Below are 19,517 nucleotides of genomic sequence, written 5' to 3'. Positions count from 1 at the left end.
GAAAAAAGCATGCACATCCCTGTTTGTTGATATAAAACACTGTTGTCATGTTGTCTGTTAACACCAGTGCATAGCTATTTGACAGTAGGGATGTTAAATAGTCGAGTAAAATCATGATATTTTATAGATTTTTCGACTATTCTATAGTCCCTGGGGGCAGGGCCAACAGCCACCATATCTGAGGGAGCAGCGTGGGGTGCCAGATGGGAGCTGATCTGCCAGAGGAGCCAGTTTAAAAAACCAGCTCCCCTTGCGGACTGGCTGCCTGTTGCCCTGTGCTGCTGCTTCTGAAAAAGAGGCAGCAGCGTGGGGTGGCCTCAGTCTCTGTCTAGATGGAGTCTGAGCTCCTGAACCCGGCGTGAGCCACAACTGAGCTGGGCTGCCTGCCTGCCCAGCTCTTAATACTGAGTTCCCTGATATTTATGTGAAGAACGAGATCGGTGGGAAACCAAAGGTGTTGAGTCCTGATCTGTCCTAGATGGACCCCCCACTTCAAAACTGACACATCCATTACTAAGGTCTGAGAGGGCTGCAGCCACCACAGGAGGGAAACCAACACCTTTGGGTGTAGTGTTACTAGATTGTCCTGCTTGTCGCAAGACAGTCAATAGGTTGACACTAGCCATAGCTGAAGTAGTCTGAATCTTTGCCTCAAGTATTTCACCACGTACGTGCATGAGACCATATGACCCAAAAGTTTGAGGCAGATCCTGGCTGTGGTTGTGGGGGAAAACTCTGAGAGCCTGAATGATGGAGGCCATGGCCTGAAACCATTCTATGGGGAGGTAGGCTCTTGCATAGGTCAAATCAAGAACTGCTCCAATAAACACTATTCTCTGAACTGGGAGGAGAGTGAATTTGGATTCATTGAGAAAAGAGGCCTACATTATTGCAAGAGGTTCTGATCAATGTCACATGGGTTTCTGAGATCAGGACTGACCTCCGATGAGCCAGTCATTCAGGTGTGGAAAGACCTGCAGTCCGTGTCCAAGGAGGAAGGCAGCAACTACTGTCATGTACTTCATAAATACCAGAGGAGAGGCTAAAGAGGAGCACTTTAAATTGGTAAAGCTTGTTGTCTACTACAGATCTCAGGTATTTCTTCCAAGATTGATAAATCAAGATGTGGAAATACGCATCCCTCAACCCGAGGGCAGTGTTCCAGCCATTTGGATCCGGGAAAGAAATTATGGATGCCAGGGAGACTCTACAGAATTTGAGCTTTTTTACAAGTTTGTTGAGTTCCTGCAGGCCCAAAATGGGTCAAAGCACGCCTTTGGCTTTTTAAATTAGAAAGTACTGGGAATAAAATCCCTGTCCCCAACTTTCTGGAGGAACCTCCTCTAATACTCCCAGATACAGAAGCAGGAAGAGGGATGGAGAATGGGAGGTGGGAGGAGGAAAACTGGATGCAGTAACCCCTTCTCTGCCATGCACATTACCCATCAGTCCAAAGTAATTTGGGACCAAGCATGGAAGAAAGGAGGTCTCAAAGGGAATAGTCCCATATAGTGAGCTAGACCACATAATAAAGACCTAAGACTTGTAGCCAGACCCCCCTTCTCATGGCACTGCCAATGGCCATGACCCTTGTAGCTGAATCTGCTGTGCCTAAAGCAGCCTGCAAGGATGGCCTAGAGACTAGCTTCCCTTTCTCTATAGATGCTGAAAATATGGCAGATCACACTTTAAGAAACACCATTCTAAGAAGTTGTTGAAGGGCTTTACAGTCCTAAAAACTGTATAGGGCCCATCAGAATAGTGGCAATAGTGCTGTGGCTGGTGACTCACGTTAGTGCCAAAGAAGCAGGTACTGATGCCATCACTGGTATCAGTGCCGTTGAAAGTATCTGCAGTGCCAGGCCTGGTATGGCATCAAGGTTGAGGCAGTTATGTGCACTGAAGGGGTTGGAGGTTCTACCTTATGCACTGTCACTGAGATTGATCGTGCCTGTGGCGAGACAAAGATGACCGAAGCTCTTGAGTACCAGCCTGGGGTCTGACCTGGGCTTTGGTGGAAAGTCTAGGGAGTCCAAAAGGGCCGTTGGATAGGAGTTGTGTCACTGTGCAGGTAACGGTGCTGGGTATCAGTGTCTATCCCGGCTGGACGTTGAACTCTGACAGGATCTGCACGAGTTGAACTTTGACTCCAAGGAGTCTGTACAGGATGACCAAGGAGCCGTCGAATTTCTAAGCATGAAAATTCAATTCTCAGGTCTTGTTGCAGTGTCAGTCATCAGTGTGACAGGAAGGCACCCTTGACGAAGCTGGTGCAGGAGAGGAGAAGGGAAACAAGCTATGCATCAAGTCCTGGGCTGCTTGGAAGGTCTCAGGCATGTATGGCACGACAATGTGTGTTGGTGGTTCCAGAAATCTGGCTGGGGTCAAGGTGTCCAAGCCCTGAGCTCTTGCCCCCAGTTCAGGTGCTGGTGCAGACACCTGGTGGCCTAACTGGGGTCTCACTCCTGGCTTGGATTTGGGCTTTAACATGGAAGATCTCTTTCTGTCTGGCCTCTTTTTCTTCTGTGGTGGTGGTAACTGTGAATGTTGCCACCGATGGAAGTTTCGAGATGAGTCCACCAGATGCCACAATTCTTTAGATGGTGCCTTAGGTTGCGTTGACTGCACAGAGGCACTACACACTGAAGAAGACTTTCTCTGTGCAAAGTCTGCCAGCACACAGACCAGACACAGCTGGAGTGCCTTCAGGTATTGATCTCTATCCTTGAGTGTCCGTGGCCTGAAGGTTCTGAAAATTGCACAGTAATCTTTCTCACAACCCTCTCTCAACCGTCTCACTTCTGGGCATACGTCTGCCACAGGAGTCACATGTTTTGAAGCCTAGAGACCAAGGCATGCTCTTGTGCTGAGGCACGTGGGAGGAAAAAAAAAATCAACCTGCCCACTAAGAGTTGACTATCCAAAAAACAACAACTCTAACTACAAACTATTTAGCGATGAATTACCAACTATTTTACTATTAACTAAGTAAATATTTAAAAAAGGTTCTTGTGAGCATGAGCACCACGGAGTTCCAACTGACTATCACTGGCAGAAAGAGGGAACTGAAGGGAGGAGGGGTAGTCAGCTGGGCACTATATTGCATGCCAAGGAGGCACAATTCCAGGGGATGCCCAGATTAACTGTACATCTGGCTGCTAGGGGAAAAATCTTTCGGATAACATACGTGTGTGTGCATGAACACCTGATTTGGAATGCACATGAACATACACTCAAAGAACCACCAAGTATTATTAGATCATAAATGATCAACCAAACTCAGAAATAGAAAGACAACACAAGGGGAAAAAAAAGCCACAACACACATAAGTATGAAAAGACAAGCTTGGCATTCCTGGAAAGCTTACTTGGCGATAAAAGTCTGTTGAAAGCGATGTTTGCTGTAGAAGGAGTTTCTGACATGTTATGAACAAGCAGTAAAAGTTTAAACAAATGCTCTCAGTGACACCAAGGCTGATTTCAATTAACTGCCCACATGTCTCCTTCAGCCTCTGTACTTTCAGGGTAAAATTCAGCCTTTTGATTATGGCAACCACAAACAACTCCCACACTTTAACTATGCTGGCAGAGTTAAAGCAGTATCATCCTCCTCATCTGGATGCATTTATCAGTATAATACAGGTTGAATCTTTCTACCCAGCACACTTGAACCTGACTAGTGCCAAATTAGAAAATTTGCAGAACCACAGGAAGTCAATATTCTCTAGCAGCATTACCAATACTTCCACTGCTTATGGACTGTTAAAAGACATTCAGGAGTAAGTTAGAGCTAAATAACAGTACAGAACACTGAGAGCCAGGACTGATGGCTGCAACTTTATGGAACCATGGGAAACTTGGCCATACCCTTGGTAAGTGGACATTCAGTTAATGCTGTAGACCACTGAGTTTTATAATGTTTTGTGTAATGTGCTTAATGGTAGTATCAGAATGAATGCTAAACTAACTCTGTTGGACACCCTTCTCTGGTCAGTGGGAAAGAATAGTCTTCTACACTCTTAATAAACATGCATCAGGCAAATGGCTTGTTTTTTTTAATCTGATGTAAAGACAGAAAAATCAGAAGGATCCTTGTAATTCAGCAGGATCACACTGTTGGTCTTAGGAGTAATTAGAATATAGATTGTGTTATAAAGAAAATATAATAAATGAATTAAAAGTTTGTGTTAATATAAACTTTGTATTGGGAATTAGACTGATAACTTTGTATAAACACTTGTATCCCTTTTCCCATGTGTAAAATGATCATGTAGTTCCTGGGGAGGAGGAGTGAATGGAATGTGAGTGGAGAGATAACTTGTAGGCCCAACAGTTTCAGAGTCCCGGCACTGGAAGAGGGGAGGGGGCTGGAAGACTCAGATGTCAAGAGACCATAAATTGGGCCCAATACAAAGCAGATAAGGGAGGACATATGGACAGCCTTGGAGTGTTAAGAAGCAAGCGTCCTTTTACAAACAAGACAGCCTTGAAATAACACTGGAAAGGAGGCACCAACATACTGATGTCAGACGGCAAGGAAGAATGACTTCCAGATGAACAGATGTTAAAATGGTGATTAAGAATTGATGAAACAAAATGCATAGACCTGAATGGGAGAAAAATCCTATAAAAGATGGCGTGTCCTGCATGAATCTTCAGGTCTTGTCAACATAGGAATGTCAGTCCAGAATGAGAGAAGCCCCCATTCCTCCCCCTCACATTTAACTTGCCTGGCCAGTAAGTTAATGTGAGCAACCGACTGGAAACTTAAAGCAATGACAAGGCTTTGTGTGTTTGTGGGCTTGTCTTTATAAAACATATGTTAACTGTTTTTCTGCTGTATTCTCAATAAATGCAGTGTGTTGCCTTTTCCCCTGAAAAAGATCCTGTGTTTCTCTTATAAGCATAACAATGCCAGATCACAGACACTGCCAAATTAGAGAGGTTCAACCTGTAGCACTTTATACTGGCATACCTATAACTATATGGGAAGGAGAATAAGCTATAAAAGGTGTATATTTAACTGTATTCACACAAAGACAAGTTATACTAGTATAACTATTTCAGCAGAAATCTACAATATATTTTAGAGATTGAGTGCGAGTCTGTGTGTCTGTCCATTCATGAGTCCATTTGTTCAAGAACTCCTCCTAAACAGTATGAGATAGAACCACCAAATTTGGTACACAACTTCCTCTTCTTCTAAATGAAAGCAAGGTCAGGATTTGGCTGTGCCAGAAAAACTGGATGTGTGTGGAATATGACTCTCTCAAATGGAAAGGAAAGAGTATGTTAGCAGGAGCAGTTATACTCCAGAATGACCCCAGAGGAGCTCCGGTGAGAAACCAGCAGATGGGCCATGTCAATCCAGCTGAGAAGCCAGAAGGCGAGTGATGCCACTCTCAGGGAGAAGCAAGCAAGCAGGCCCTGGGGAGCAGCTGCAACCACCTCCATCCCATGACCTGAGCCCCCCACACCTCCCAGTCCCCTGTCCTGAGCCCCCCAGATTCCCAGGCTCCTGCCCTAACTCTTGCAACTCCCACACCCACAGCCCCCTGCCCTGAGCCTCAACTTAATGACACTAACTGTTGGGTAAATTTGCTAGTAAATATATCAAACACATTCCTAAAGAAGTACTGTTATACCAATAAAAAATTGTGCACATACCACGTAGCACATGCTGTACTACAATTTGATATATTAGAACCTTTGCCCCAAGTTAATTTGTGATATGTAAAGATAGGTAAATAAGTGTGATATAAGCCCTGAGTCAAAGCCCATAGAACTCAACAGATAGACTTGACTTGGCTTTGAATTACGGCTCTGGCTAGCCTACAAGCTATAATCACAGAAAGACAAGCAAAAGAAAAGACAAGTGAGAATATGGCAGCAGATATTGTGTTTATAGCTATATTACACCACATAGGCATTACTATATATAGATAAGGTATCTGTTTCTGCAGGCATGTGAAAGGAATTAAGTTGAAGGCTAAATGGGCTTTATAATCACTATGTCTGCAAGGATGGATTCTTAGGGGTAGTCTACATGAAACATGTAGTTCTGTTTCAAATAATACTATATCATCATGAATTAAGGAACTTTTTGTGTGCAATAGCAGGGTTCACATGAGCCCCTTAATGTACTATCTGCGCATACTCTCTCTTTCAATTTCCCCTCACCTTTGGTTGCAGAACCAGACAGAGGATGAGAGAAGGCCCCTTCCAGCAGGGGACAGGTGGAGTGGGGTTAAGGGGAAAAGAAGAAAGCAAGCCCCTTCTGGCTGGGGAGAGTAAAGAGACGGTCCCATCAGATGGGACACCCTACCCATTGCCCCTCCTAACCCTCACTCTTGTATCCTCCCCACACACACCCAGTTCCCTGCCCTGAGTTCCTCCTCAACTACCCAACCTGATTCCTGCACTCTCCATATGCCCAGCCTCCTTCCATACTTCCCCACACATCCACAAGAGCCTGCCCTGACTCCTGCACCTCCTCTCCCCCTCCTTCCCCACACACATATCGCCAGCCTCCCAGCCCTGAAGGACCCGGGCAATGCCCAGTAAGTCTTCTAGTCTACTATGTAATTTGAAAGAGTTTGTCTGTCCATCCGTTCAAGAGCTACTCCTAAATGGTAAGAACTAGCACCACAAATCTGGTATACAGCTTCCTCTTCTAAATTAAAGCAAGGTAAGGAAAAGAGTTAGAAAAGTTAGATGTCTGAATGCCATCAGGGCCTGATGAAATGCATCATAGAGTACTCAAGGAATTGTTCGAGGAGGCATCTGAGCCTTTAGCTATCATCTTTGAAAAATCATGGAAGACAGGAGAGATTCCAGAAGACTGGAAAAAGAGCAAATATAGTGCCCATCTATAAAAAAGGGAAATAAGAACAACCCAGGAAACTACAGGCCAGTCAGTTTAACTTCTGTTCCAGGAAAGATAATGGAGCAAGTAATTAAGGAATTCATCTGCAAATATCTGGAAGAAAATAAGGTGATAGGTAACAGCCAGCATGGATTTATAAAGAACAAATCATGTTAAACCAATCTGATAGCTTTCTTTGATAGGCAAATACAACATAGAGGGGGCTACTATAAGGTGGGTGCATAACCGGCTGGATAACCATTCTCAGAGAGTAGTTATTAATGGTTCACAATCATGCTGGAAGGGCATAACAAGTGGGGCTCTGCGGAGGTCTGTTTTGGGTCCGGTTCTGTCCAATATCTTCATCAATAATTTAGATATTAGCATATAGAGTAAACTTATTAAGTTTGCAGATGATATCAAGCTGAGAAGGGTTGCAAGTGCTTTGGAGGATAGGGTCATAATTCAAAATGATCTGGACAAACTAGAGAAATGGACTGAGGCAAATAGGATGAAGTTTAATATGGACAAATGCAAAGTACTTGACTTAGAAAGGAACAATATGTTTCACACACAGAGAATGGAAAGCGATTGTTTAGGAAGAAGTACTGCTGAAAGGGATTTAAGGATCATAATGGACCACAAGTTAATCATGAGTCAACAGTGTGACATTGTTCCAAAAAAAGCAAACGTGATTCTGTGATGCATTAACAGGAGCGTTGAGAGCAAGACACCAGAAGTCATTCTTCCACTCTAGTCTGCGCTTATTAGGCCTCAATTGGAGCATTGTATTCAGTTCTAGGCAACATATTTCAAGGAAGATGTGGAGAAATTGGAGAGGGTCCAGGAAAGAGCAACAAGAATGATTAAAGGTCTAGAGAACATGAGCTATGAGGAAAGACTAAAAGAAATTGGCTGTGTTTAGTTTAGAAAGGAAAAGACAAAGGGGACATAATAGCAGTTTTCAAGTATCTAAAAGGGTGTCACAAGGAGGAGGGAGAAAAATTGTTCTCCTTGGCCTCTGATGATAGGACAAGAAGCAATGGGCTTAAATTACAGCAATGGATGTTTAGGTTGGACATTAGGTAAAACTTCCTAACTATGAGGGTGGTTAAACACTAGAATAAATTGCCTAAGGAGGTTGCGGAATCTCCATTTCTAGAAATATTGAAGAGCAAGATAGACAGACATCTATGAGAGATGATCTAGACTGTGCTTGGTCCTGCCATGAGGGCCATAGGACTGGACTTGATGACCTCTCAAGGTCCCTTCCAGTTCTAGTATTCTATGATTCTAAGGGTTTGGTTGTGCCAAGAAAATGGGATGTGTCTGAAATGGGGCATAAAACCATACAGAAACCATAAAGAAAAGACAAAATCACCAAGCACGTGAAAGGGGCTACCTGGAAGCGTCCTCCCTCCCTTCCCCTGGTTCCAGGATTACCCCAGCTCGAAGCCTATAACCACCCAGAGGCATCCTTTAAGGAGGGTGTGGCAGGGGGAAGCTGAAGCTCTTCTCCCATTCATATGGGAACATTACTGGCTGTTCCCCTTCATCAGAGAGCAAAGAGCAAGAGCACAAATTGCTGCTTTCTTCATTCTGCCTGAGGAGCACAGGGGGCTGCCAAACCTGGATCTGCCGCAGCTGGTGGGGAGGAAAAGGGGGGAAGTATGCACCCTTCCCCCAGCCTGTGCCTGCTGCAGCAGCCATGGAGAGGAGCTTCTCACCTGACACCAAGCTGCTGCGGTGAGAAGGAAGTGGATTAATTCTCTCCCTACACCCAGGGCAGCCTGCATACTGGACCCCATGTCTCCAGCCTCCCACCAAAGCAATGATTTCAATCATGTACATGTTTATTTTATTTTCTAAAAAACAAAAATTGAGTTAATGACCAGAGCAATGCCAGGTAAATCTTTTACTAAATAAATAATTCTAACTCAGATCATTGCGAAGAATATTTTACAACAGTTAATTGAATAAAGCAGAGATAGATTTATCAGAATGCAGTGGAGCCACTTCCAACTGTAACATTAATTTTTTCTTTATAAAAGTAAAAACCAAATGTATTACAAATGGTATGGCTAAAAATCACAAGTAACTAAAACAATTACTAATTAATTCTACCCCAAAAACTAAAATAACCGTTCCCTTTAAAATACATTTGAAGACAAAGTTTTCTAGATGAATAAAAAATTCAGGGAGAAGCCAGCAATTGTACTCAATCAAGATGACATTTTTTTGAAAAGAAAATATTTCATGGAAATACTTCAATTAGTAATGGGCAAAATGCTGCAGCTTTTGGACAAACTCCCATTCATTTCAAGTCTGTGAAGGGAAAGTTTTATGACTCGTTTTAAAGCATATTGCAAAATTTCTCAACATGGTAGCTAAGGAATATTTACTGATTTGCAGTCAGGTAAATCTGCAGTTGTGACATTTTAAGATTACAGTGCACAGTTTTTGAAAATGTTAGTTTCATTATGGAATTATTAGCCATTATATACACAATAGGTAGCTCATTCCTAGAAGCAGTAGAGATTGCACTGTTAGAGTAGTGTTCTGAACAGATCAAGAGATACCAGAACTAATTATACTCAGTAGCAAACGCACTTATTTTTCTTCATCAACCAGCTAATATTTACAGTATCTATACTGAAATCCTTTGAAAAATAATGTTCTTTGTTGAACTTTAGATTTTATGCAAATGTTCAAGGACATGTGTGAGTGAAAGGAGTCTTTTCTCATTCACATTTGGATTAAAATTACCTTGTAGAACCAAATACTGTAGTTTGGTTAATATAGTCAAGATTTTACCCCACTTTTATTGTCAACAAGCTAGAAGGAAAATGTTAGTCAGTCCATGCTGCCATTGCCAGTACACAGAGAATGAGAGGAAATGTTATAAAGCATGCTTCAATGCAGGGCAGTGTTGCTGCCTGAAAATAGAAGTCAAAAGGATCAAAAAGGAAAATACTCACAGTAAAGAGTCAGTAAATCTAAGGTGGGGGAGAAGGAATGAAAATTTTTTTTGAAAAAAGAAAACAATACTAGATGAAGAGCTTAGAAATAACAGTGGAAAAGCCATTATTAGAGAGCCTTAACTATTACTAAGCTAAGAAAAAAAGAAAATATTAGAAATAGGAGCTGGAAATAGATAAAGTTCATTAGTACCTTCAGTTCCTTCTTCCCAAATACTGTCGTCCTCCTCCTCCCCCGCCCCCTCCCACCCCAATTTATCTCAGACAAAACCGGAAAGACTACAGAAGTCAAGAGATATTCATATGCATTTATATTTAGATTTTTGTCACTTCATCAGGACAATTATTCACATAGAACAGGCAGCATCTTTTTATAGCCACAAGTCAGTCTCCTAAGGTTTTAATCATATTCACACCATTTCAAAGCAAAACAATAATCCCATTGCACTTGAAATCACTTCTGAAAGGCAACTTTAGTTAAAGATCATGGCTGAAAGTCCCAGCCCAGTTAGAAATGTCAAGAATCTAGACCATTCTTTTTAGATGCAGAGAATAGGGATTTAAAAGTTATCCATTTAACCAGTAAGCACTGCCTTACAGGCATGCTTACTGGTGTAACCATTTAAACGGTGACTGGCTCGGCCAGAAGGCACTGCTCTAGCCTGGCTAGGTCCACTGCACTGCAGTGAGTGCAACAAGCCCTGCCTTGCCCAGCCAGAGGAGTCACTTGTCCGTAGCGTGCCCTGCTAGACCCTCCACCTACAGCTAGGCACAGGGTCCCTGCCCAGCCAAGGAGTTGGTCCAGTGCTCGCTCTTGCACGCACGGCGGTTAACCCTATTTAATCAGTTAATTTACACGGGATTTTATACTCCTAGGAGAGAGAAGTCACAAACAATCTTTTTTTTTTTTTAAATACAGTGGTGGTACTAACAGACCTTGCTTGGGGATCTACTGTGCTATGCACTGAGCACTGTACATATTACAAAGGCAGTTCTTGCCCCAAAGTGTTTATAGATTAAATAAACTTAAAATGTGAAACCAACGACACCTATTGAAATCGGAGTAGTCCGCATGAAAACAAAAGGTTCCCAAACAAAATCTAGGTTGTTAGGGCTTATACAATGTAAGCATTTAAACCAAATCAGGATAAGCAAATAGTTAACACTAACAGGACCCACTTACCTGCCATATTCCAAAAGCGTGGCATGAACCTTAGACTCTTCATCTAGAAGCTCTTCTGCACCATCCTGACGTTTGTATTTCCTCTGGGGTTTATAAACTTCCTGCAAGACAGTCAATGAATTCAAAGATGGTCAAGAACTTCTTTAAAATAAATGGTTATCTTTCTAAATGGATAATGAGCAATCAAATCCCGCGCTCTAGAGCCCATCTCCTCCATCTACTCCATATGGCTTTGAATTCAGTTTCTGCAATTAAGCTGGTATACCCTGAACAAGCTAAACCTAAAAGGCTTCCTATAGTAGTATTTTTCTGTCCCCGCTCATCTTTTTCCCCCTAATATTATACATGAATATTTCACACAACGAATAATTCTTCAATTTGCCATTTCAAGCACATTAGAAAAGATGGTCAAAACCAACAAAACGGATGCCGGTTTAAATGAAGACCCCCTAGAATTAAACAGATAGCTTCACTGACTGGGAATTATGTCTTAATTGGATAATTAAATGAAATTACTGTCTACTTAATTATTGCTTCTTTAGCCTGGCATACAAGAAGGGAAAACATACTAACATATTTTAAGAAAAAAACATGCAGGGAAAATAACTCCCAGCATTCTAGCAACCAACATTAATCAATGCCATATTGTAGCTAAGTTAAAGAATGTGTGATACAATTAAATACCATTTGCAGAGAAATCCAATAATGACATCAAAACCTTAGAGTTATAAACATAAGTTACGAACTAACCAGTCAGCCCCACACCTCATCTGGAACCAGAAGTATGCAATCAGCAGTACAAGAGAAATTTTAAAAGTACAGTAGAGTCCCAATTATCCAAACTAAACGGGACTGATAGGTGGTCGGATTAATGAAAATGTAGGATAATACGGAGTACAGATTACCTGTAGTTGATTCTGGTGCTCTGGGCGAAGGGCAGCAGCACTTTGGGGATGTTCCGCTTGGAGGCCGCCGAGAAGGGCAGCAGGAGCAGCAGCAGAAGCGCCCAGAGTGACGGGGCAGTGAGCGGGGCAATTCTCTCAGCCCGCACCTGGGGGCTGCAGGGAGGGAAGGGGCCAGGCACCGTGACCAAGCGGTGCCAGCAGGAGGCTCCGACCTGCAGGATGGACTCTCAATTGCCCGCCGTGAGCTACAATTCAAGGGACATGGGTGGCTGGGGCAGGGGAAACAGGCCCGGTCACATGGCGGGTCACGTGGCAGGTGGCCGGTGGCAGCGTGCTTTCAGGGGCTGCTGTTGGAGCCTCTTCAGCCAGGGAGGCTGCATGCAGCATGGCAGCATGAGGCGGCTGGCCTTAGGGGCCGCATACTAACGCTGCTCTAGGCTTGCTGGGGATTTCTCGCCAAATCCCAGGATTTATCCAGCTATGTTGGATAAAGCAGAATGTTGGATAAGCGAAGGTCAGATAAGCGGGACTCTACTGTAAATTCAATACCGTATTAAACTACTAAAAGAGAAAGTTAGAAAAAGACTTGACAAGGTGAGGAAACTGTTTCTGTGATCATTTCATTTAAATTAATATGGTAAAGAGCACCATTTTTCTTCTGAATGGTAAAGTTCCAAAACTATTTAAGTCAACGTTTGGTTGTAACCTTTTTAAATAAACTTTATAATGTTTTGTTCAGAGTTACTAACAACGTCCATTCCCAAAGTCTTTACAGCTATGAGGTTGTATAGTACCAAGCAGCACCACCAAGACCTTATCTACAAAGATGTGTGGCAATGTAACTATTGGGGGCGAGGGGGGAAAAATTTTTTAAACCAATATAGTTATACCTGTACGATCTTTAGCATGGATGTTGTTATATCATTATGAAGGTTCCTTATACCCAAATAGCCAATTCTCCCTCTCATATGGGAAGGCGAATCGGTATAAGCTAGAGATTTGCATGTTTAACCAGGTAACCTGGAGGTGTGAATTCCAGATCAGCTACTAGAAGTGGGCCTCATCCTCCTTGATTGGATCCACCTCATCATCTCCAGCCTGATTCTGGCCTGCATATTTATACCTGCCTCCGGAAATTTCCACTACATGCATCTGACGAAGTGGGTCTTTGCCCACAAAAGCTTATGCTCCTACACTTCAGTTAGTCTATAAGGTGTCACAGGACTCCTCGCCGCTTTTGCGGATTCAGACTAACACAGCTACCCCTCTGATACTTTTCAATACAAAGTCTCTAAAACATTAAGAATAAAAATCCCTAAGTACTACTGGCAGTGAAAATACTGAAAAAAACAGATCAAGAATAGTGTTCTCAACTCTTCTGATTTTATTGCAAGGTTTGCAATGTTCTGGTGTTTCTCTTAAAACTCCAGCTACCAGAGTCTTTTGACTAGGTAAGAGTCCCCCTCATGCCCCCCAAAAGTTACAGAAAAGCTTCTGCTTCCAGTCACTGGATCTGATTATGTCTTTGCCTGCTGAATTTGAAAGCTGTCTCCTATCATGTGCCTTCCTGTGTAGGCACATGCTAAGGAATGGAATTCATAACAGCAATTATAGCATGCACAAATAGATCATAAATGTTAGACTTAGCATCTGATAAGTGTGTGGAAGAATGTAACACTACTTTTCGAAAAATCTCAATTCACAGCACATGCACCATTCATGATCAGCAGCTCTAGATACAGTCACTGTTACTCATTCTTTGCTATCCTTCAATGTTGACCATAACCATACATTTCATTTCGTATTCCCTTTGAGCACAGCAGGTAGGTCCTCAGGCCACAGTTTTAATAATTAATCCAGATGACAGAATAATTTTTTCCACATTTACATGATCCTCTTTTAGAGAAAATTATCTCTTCCTACAAATTCCAGTGCAAAGTGACACAAGGATGACCTGCAAAGGTGATTTATCCTCACTACTTCATTATGTGGAATGAAGGTTTAGAATGGTTACTTCCCTGCAAGAGAAGTTACTCAGCTCATTTTCTATATTACAAATTCAAGTTATCTGCTCTGCAAAATTTCACCACCTTGTCTCTATAAACCACCTACCAGGAACACTGATGACAGCAACAGTGGAGGCTGTAGTGCAGACAGAGCTCAGGTATTTTTAACAGCTGTGTTGTTTAATCCTACTTTGAGCACAAAGCAGCAATAGATCTCTCAACCTCTGTGATGTTGAACAGATGGAAAACTACATTTCATTTAGCCTGGTCTACACTGGGAATGCGGCTCCATTACAACTTACCTAAATAGTTTAGCATAGACCAGGAAAGCTATGAGATTACTAGTGTAAGAGGACCACAGATGGTGCAGGACCAGAGTGCCCTGACTGGGAGAGGAGCCGGGAGCCAAGTGCTGGGGCTGGCAGTGGAACAAGCCCAGGGCAGGGAGCTGGCAACATGAAACCTGGTGGTTGGGACTGGATCTAACAATATAGTCCAGCCAGGAGCATGGAACCCACCCCATGGCCAAGGCTAGGGCCAAACACTGCAGCGCAGCCCAGTTAGGAGTGTGGAGCCTGCTTGGCAGTTGGGGTTGGAGCCAGACCCAACAGCACAGCCTGACAGGGGTCACAGAGCCAAAGGAGGGGAGTCCTGCAGAAGAGCCAGGTGGGGACATGGAGGCCTGAGAGGAGCCCGGTCAAGTCTGCTGATGGACCTTGGAGAGCCTGGAGTCCATCAGCAGAAGGCAGGAATTCACCTTTCCTGGTCTAGCAAAATCCCTCATTTCAGATCAGTCAGGGCATGATGAGGGTGCCGGACCAAGGAGGTCCAACTTGTACATGGCTGCTAATTGCTGGTAGCAGAGCAATTTCCAATGTAATACCATATTGTAGTCTCAGCCTACAATAATTAGAGAAACAATTAAATGACTTAAGCAACACGATGATGATGACTAATGACAGAAAGGAAGAAGGAAAAGGTTTTCACACAAGTCTGCTTAAGATGCTTGTAAGATGCCAACATTCCACACCAGCCTCGAGAATTATCAGTCATGCGTGAATCAGCCTTTAAGTCCTTTCCTCTAGGCTTTGCTTACTGTCCAATGACTGCTCTTAGCTGAAAAGAGGGTTTTTTTTGTTTGTTTTTTGTTGGGATTTTTTTTGCAAAAAAATTAGTGAGGAAAAGATATTTAGTAGTTAAATAGGTGTAAACAAAAGCATTGCTACAAGGTAGCCTGCCTCTCTAAAGGCCAGACACCTGGGTTCAGCTGAGAATAGGAAGCTGTTCCCTATCAAGAGTTGCAGGAAAGGAACGAGAAGAGATTGCAGAAGAAGGGACAGATTCCAGCAGTGGTCCCTGGAGAAAGGAGACTTCAGGTGAGAAGACCTAAAAGTTGTGGCTGGAGAGAAAGCCCATGTTGGACATTCTTTTTCCTTTTGCAAGTTTACTCTTCAAACCCTTTTGGACAGGAAACAAAGCCTAAAGGAAAGGACTAAAAGTCAACTAACACATGATTGATAATTCTCGAGGCTGGTGAGGAATGTTGGCATTGAAATTCATGGCAGTTATCAAGATGCAGAAGTGTAATACTGTCCTTTAAAGATTTTAACTGGCTTATTCACAGAGAAAGATTCATAGAGAAAGAGAGAGATTGTGTATAACCAGCCATCTCTCAATGCATCTATATTCCAAAACCTCTGCCATCTACCTAACCACAAGGTTCCCTCCTTTAACATTAAAAAATTGCAAAAATTATGTCAATTAATACAGCCAGATGTCTCTATTTTAATGCCCAAAATATTAAAATATTGTATTTAGATCTCAAGATGAGAGGCAGAGCTTTTGTAACCTCTGCCATCATCTGAAGTACCTGTTACTCTTGGAGGAGTATAATGATGGTGCCCTGCTTTGTGGTATGTAAAGACAGTTCAGTTTCTTTTTATGTTGAGGGATATATATTCCCAAGGTCTTGAGCATGGCTTGTGAGTCCTTGAGCAAATGCAGAGAAGTGCCTGTGGTGGCAGAAAAAGCTTCTGTCCACTGAAGGGTAGGTCCTCAACTGTCCTGAACTTCCCTAGGGAATCCAGAGAGGTGCAACCAGGATGCCTAACACATGACAACTGATGTTGCCAGTGACCTTGAGGTAGTGTCCACTGCATCCCACGATGCCTGCCGAGCGATTTTTGCTACGATGACCCCTTCATCAATGTTGGACTGGAAGGAAGTCTTGTGGTCCTCTGGGAGGTGTTCAATAAACATCTTCATGTTTTCAAAGTGGTAGTATGTGTAATTTGCTAGCAATGATGAATAATTTGCTACCCTGATCTGGAGGGATGCTGAGGATTATGTTTCCTACCCAAAATGTTCAGGCTCTTCCAGTCCTTGTCGTAAGGAGTGGATTTATATTGGGTCTATTTGCCCCTGGTATGGGCTGCGTCCATCACCAGAGTTTGGTGCCAGGTGGGTGAACAAAAAAATCAGCCCCTTTGGCAGGAACATGGTATTTCTTGTCTGCCTTTTTTGAGACTGGGGAAACTGAGGCTGCTGTTTATCACAAAATCTTTGCAAAGTCTAGTATGGCATCATTAATTCATAATGCTATTTTCGATGATGCTGATGCCTGCAAAATATCAGTTAATTTGTGTTGTACCTTGGGAACCTTGACTAAAGAAATGTCGAGGGAGTTGGCCAACATTGTGTACAGGTCCTGAAAGGACTTGAAGTTGTCGCCTGTTGTCAATGGAGGGAGCATTATCAATTCATCCAGGGAGAAAGAGGTGTGTGATGGAAGTAACGGGTCTCCCTTCTGTGTCTCTTCCAGCTCCTCCATCTCCCTTTGTGTAGTGTTAAACCTGGATGCAGGTGGTTTAGGAACCACTGACTGAGGTCTTGCTACCACTGTCACTTGTGGTGCTGATGCTTGAGCTCTCATGAGGCCCCACAGATCTCATCCCTACCATGATTGAGGAAATGGAATAGGAGGGAACCATAAAAAGTTTGCCACATCTGTGGTTGGGTCTGCTGATGCTGTAGCTGCAGCTGAGAGAATAGCTTAGCAGAGGAATGCCATGGGGAGAAAGATTCCTTCATCCTCCTGTCATTAAGAAAATGGTGGGACCGAGTTTGATGATATAGCCAGTCGGCTAGGGTCCTGTAACACTGGGGTGGTGTCGGTACCAAATAATGGTGTGCCTGGTACTGAAGAAACCACCAACTCCTGATGAGTGGTGAGAGGCCTTGGCAAAGGAAAGACCAGTATCAGTGGTGTGGAGGACTGGATTTGTTGCAGTACTGAGTTGCCCCGTGCCTTTGACATGGTCAGTAATGGGGAAACTTTGGTACGCAGTGTCAGAGCCATCTTTGTCAAAGTCTGTATCAGCAGTTAAAGTCAGACCTCAGCCACGGTTTGATGCAATGACTTGGGTACCAACTGTGTTGGTACTGATGGCACAGGGATGGCCTTCTTCAACTTTGGTGCTGAAACCACAAGGCATGAATCTTTAGAGGGCACTGCCCTTTTGGGTTTGTCCATACCAGACAGCCCTCGTGCCTGCGGATCCCTTGAACCCTATACCTTCAAGGAAGACTTCTGCTGAGGGGATAGCCTCTTTAATGGTCTATCAGGAAAGGGTAAGGCATGTTTCCTCTTAGCCATTTCCTTGGTTGGAGGATTCCTCGGTGCTGAAGAGCCCCACTCAGAGGCTGCTATCGGTCACATACGGGGTTTGAGATACTTGTTCCAAGGCCGGTCTCTCCATCTTCTCCATAGTAAGGAGTTTCACCAGCAACTCCCTCACTTTCAATGATCTAGACGAGAGCTTTTTACAATGGTGACAGCTCTTAGGAGAATGATCCTGACTCGAATGCATTGGGGATGGCCATCAGGCACCGCTTAAATCTTGGGGAGTGTGGCATCACTACTCTTATCCTAATTACACTACTAACAAGAGAAAAAAATTTAAACCCATCAACAATTAAAAGGTGGGGGGAATCATAACAACTCTAAGAATACAATATTAACTACACTAGGGAGTTATTTTAAAATAACCCCCCATTATTTTGAAATAATGAGCAGAGCATCCCCACTACACAGCCCATTATTTTGAAATAATTTCCTAGTGTAGGTATGCCTTAAGTTAATTTTCAACTTCACTTGAATTGTGGACTATTGGAGTTGGGTTACTCAAAGGGTCACTGTAACACAGCTAGTAATACAAAGAAAGATGTTCTACATTTTGGGGGACAATGTCTGGGTACCCGGCTCCACCTACATTAATGGGGGGTTCCCCCCCCCCCCCCCGGAGGGTAGCTATTTACTACTTTCTGAAGATCAGGCCTCTTCACAAATTATATTTGGACACATACGAAATTGAGGCCACAAAGGTCACCAGTCACTTAATTTTGGCCTATGAATTTACAGAAAGCATCACGGACAAGTGAAACAAATTATTGTCACTGAAAGTAAACCAATAATCAGACTAGAGAGATAAATTGTTCAGCAATAAGATGACAGAGATGTCTAACTGCTATATAGACATTTTAATTCAGGTAAGGGAGTGACAATTAAAGAGTACTTGACATACTAATCCTTGGTGGCATTATCCAATTCATAACAATTCAGAACATTATTTGCACTAACATGGTTTCTGATAAAATAGTTAGAGAAACTGCTGCTAACTTTTAAAAGGTTACATGCTGTATGTTTAAATTAGAAAAAAAGACTATCAATTCTTAACAGTCTAAATGACTCAGGGAAAAAAAAACCATTACCAAGTAGGCATAACTTAGAAGTAGTACATACATTCTGATTGACTGTTTTAGCAAGCAGTAAAATTGAAAACAAGTTTTGAAATTTAAATGCATTTAAATAGATTTAATTTCCGGGTTTTAGTGAGTGTGACGGCGCGTTGGGGGTCCCCCGTCTCCTGCACCAGCCGGTGAAATAGAGGAAGTTTATTGCCTCTCCAGGATACAGCACAGCACAGATGTAATCTGGTCACAGAGCTGGGCTAGGATGCCTCAGGCCCCCTTGAGATGGGGGGAGACAGGGCCCCTAAACTCCAGCCCCTTTCCCTAGGCTGTCTCCTCCATGCTCCCAGCCAACAACTAACCCACACTCTTCCAGCCCTGCCCCCCAGCCAGAGCAGCATTCCACCTTCCTTTGTTCCTCTCCATGGGGGTGTCTGGTTCAACAGGTTTGGCGTTACCTTTGCATAATGAGGTTTTCCCTGCTGGGTCTTGCTCCAGACAGCAGAGGTCACCACAGACCAGCAAGTACCCCCACTACGTCACAAGTGGTTTAATTATGTATGCGCTATCTTTTGACTTTTTTTTTTGATGGCATGGAAAGAGACACTCCCTGAAGCGGCAACTGATGTGGTTTATTATATAGCTAAAGGTTTCTAACGTGACATGATGGCATATATTACCCTTTCTGAGAACAAGATCTAACATGCAGTACCTCACTGGGACCTCCTCATGAGAAAACCCTGTAGCAGTTGTATTAATTAGAATTAAATATCACATTTCGTTATTCACAAAAGGATTTTAAACATTGACATTTTGAAATTTGATCATAAA

At 43.0% G+C, this 19,517-nt stretch overlaps 1 protein-coding gene across 2 annotated transcripts in view; it reads right to left on the bottom strand.

Moving 5' to 3' along the window:
• Positions 1-19,517, bottom strand: part of CCDC93 (CCC complex scaffolding subunit CCDC93) — a 107,494-nt gene that overhangs the window by 70,099 nt on the left and 17,878 nt on the right. Inside the window, exons 7-8 of one of the 2 annotated variants that reach the window (XM_075933242.2) lie at positions 11,027-11,127; positions 9,844-9,861 (exon numbers count right to left, since the gene is read on the bottom strand). In XM_075933242.2, the coding sequence (XP_075789357.1) occupies positions 9,844-9,861; positions 11,027-11,127 (119 nt within the window). The remainder of the gene's footprint in view (positions 1-9,843; positions 9,862-11,026; positions 11,128-19,517) is intronic. The other variant, XM_075933244.2, reaches the window with a different exon arrangement.

This window comes from Pelodiscus sinensis, chromosome 7 (genome assembly GCF_052426305.1).
Source record: "Pelodiscus sinensis isolate ZL-2025 chromosome 7, ASM5242630v1, whole genome shotgun sequence".
NCBI lineage: Eukaryota > Metazoa > Chordata > Testudines > Trionychidae > Pelodiscus > Pelodiscus sinensis.
The sequence above is the reverse complement of the archived record's forward strand: the minus strand, read 5'-3'. Positions and strand labels throughout refer to the sequence as shown.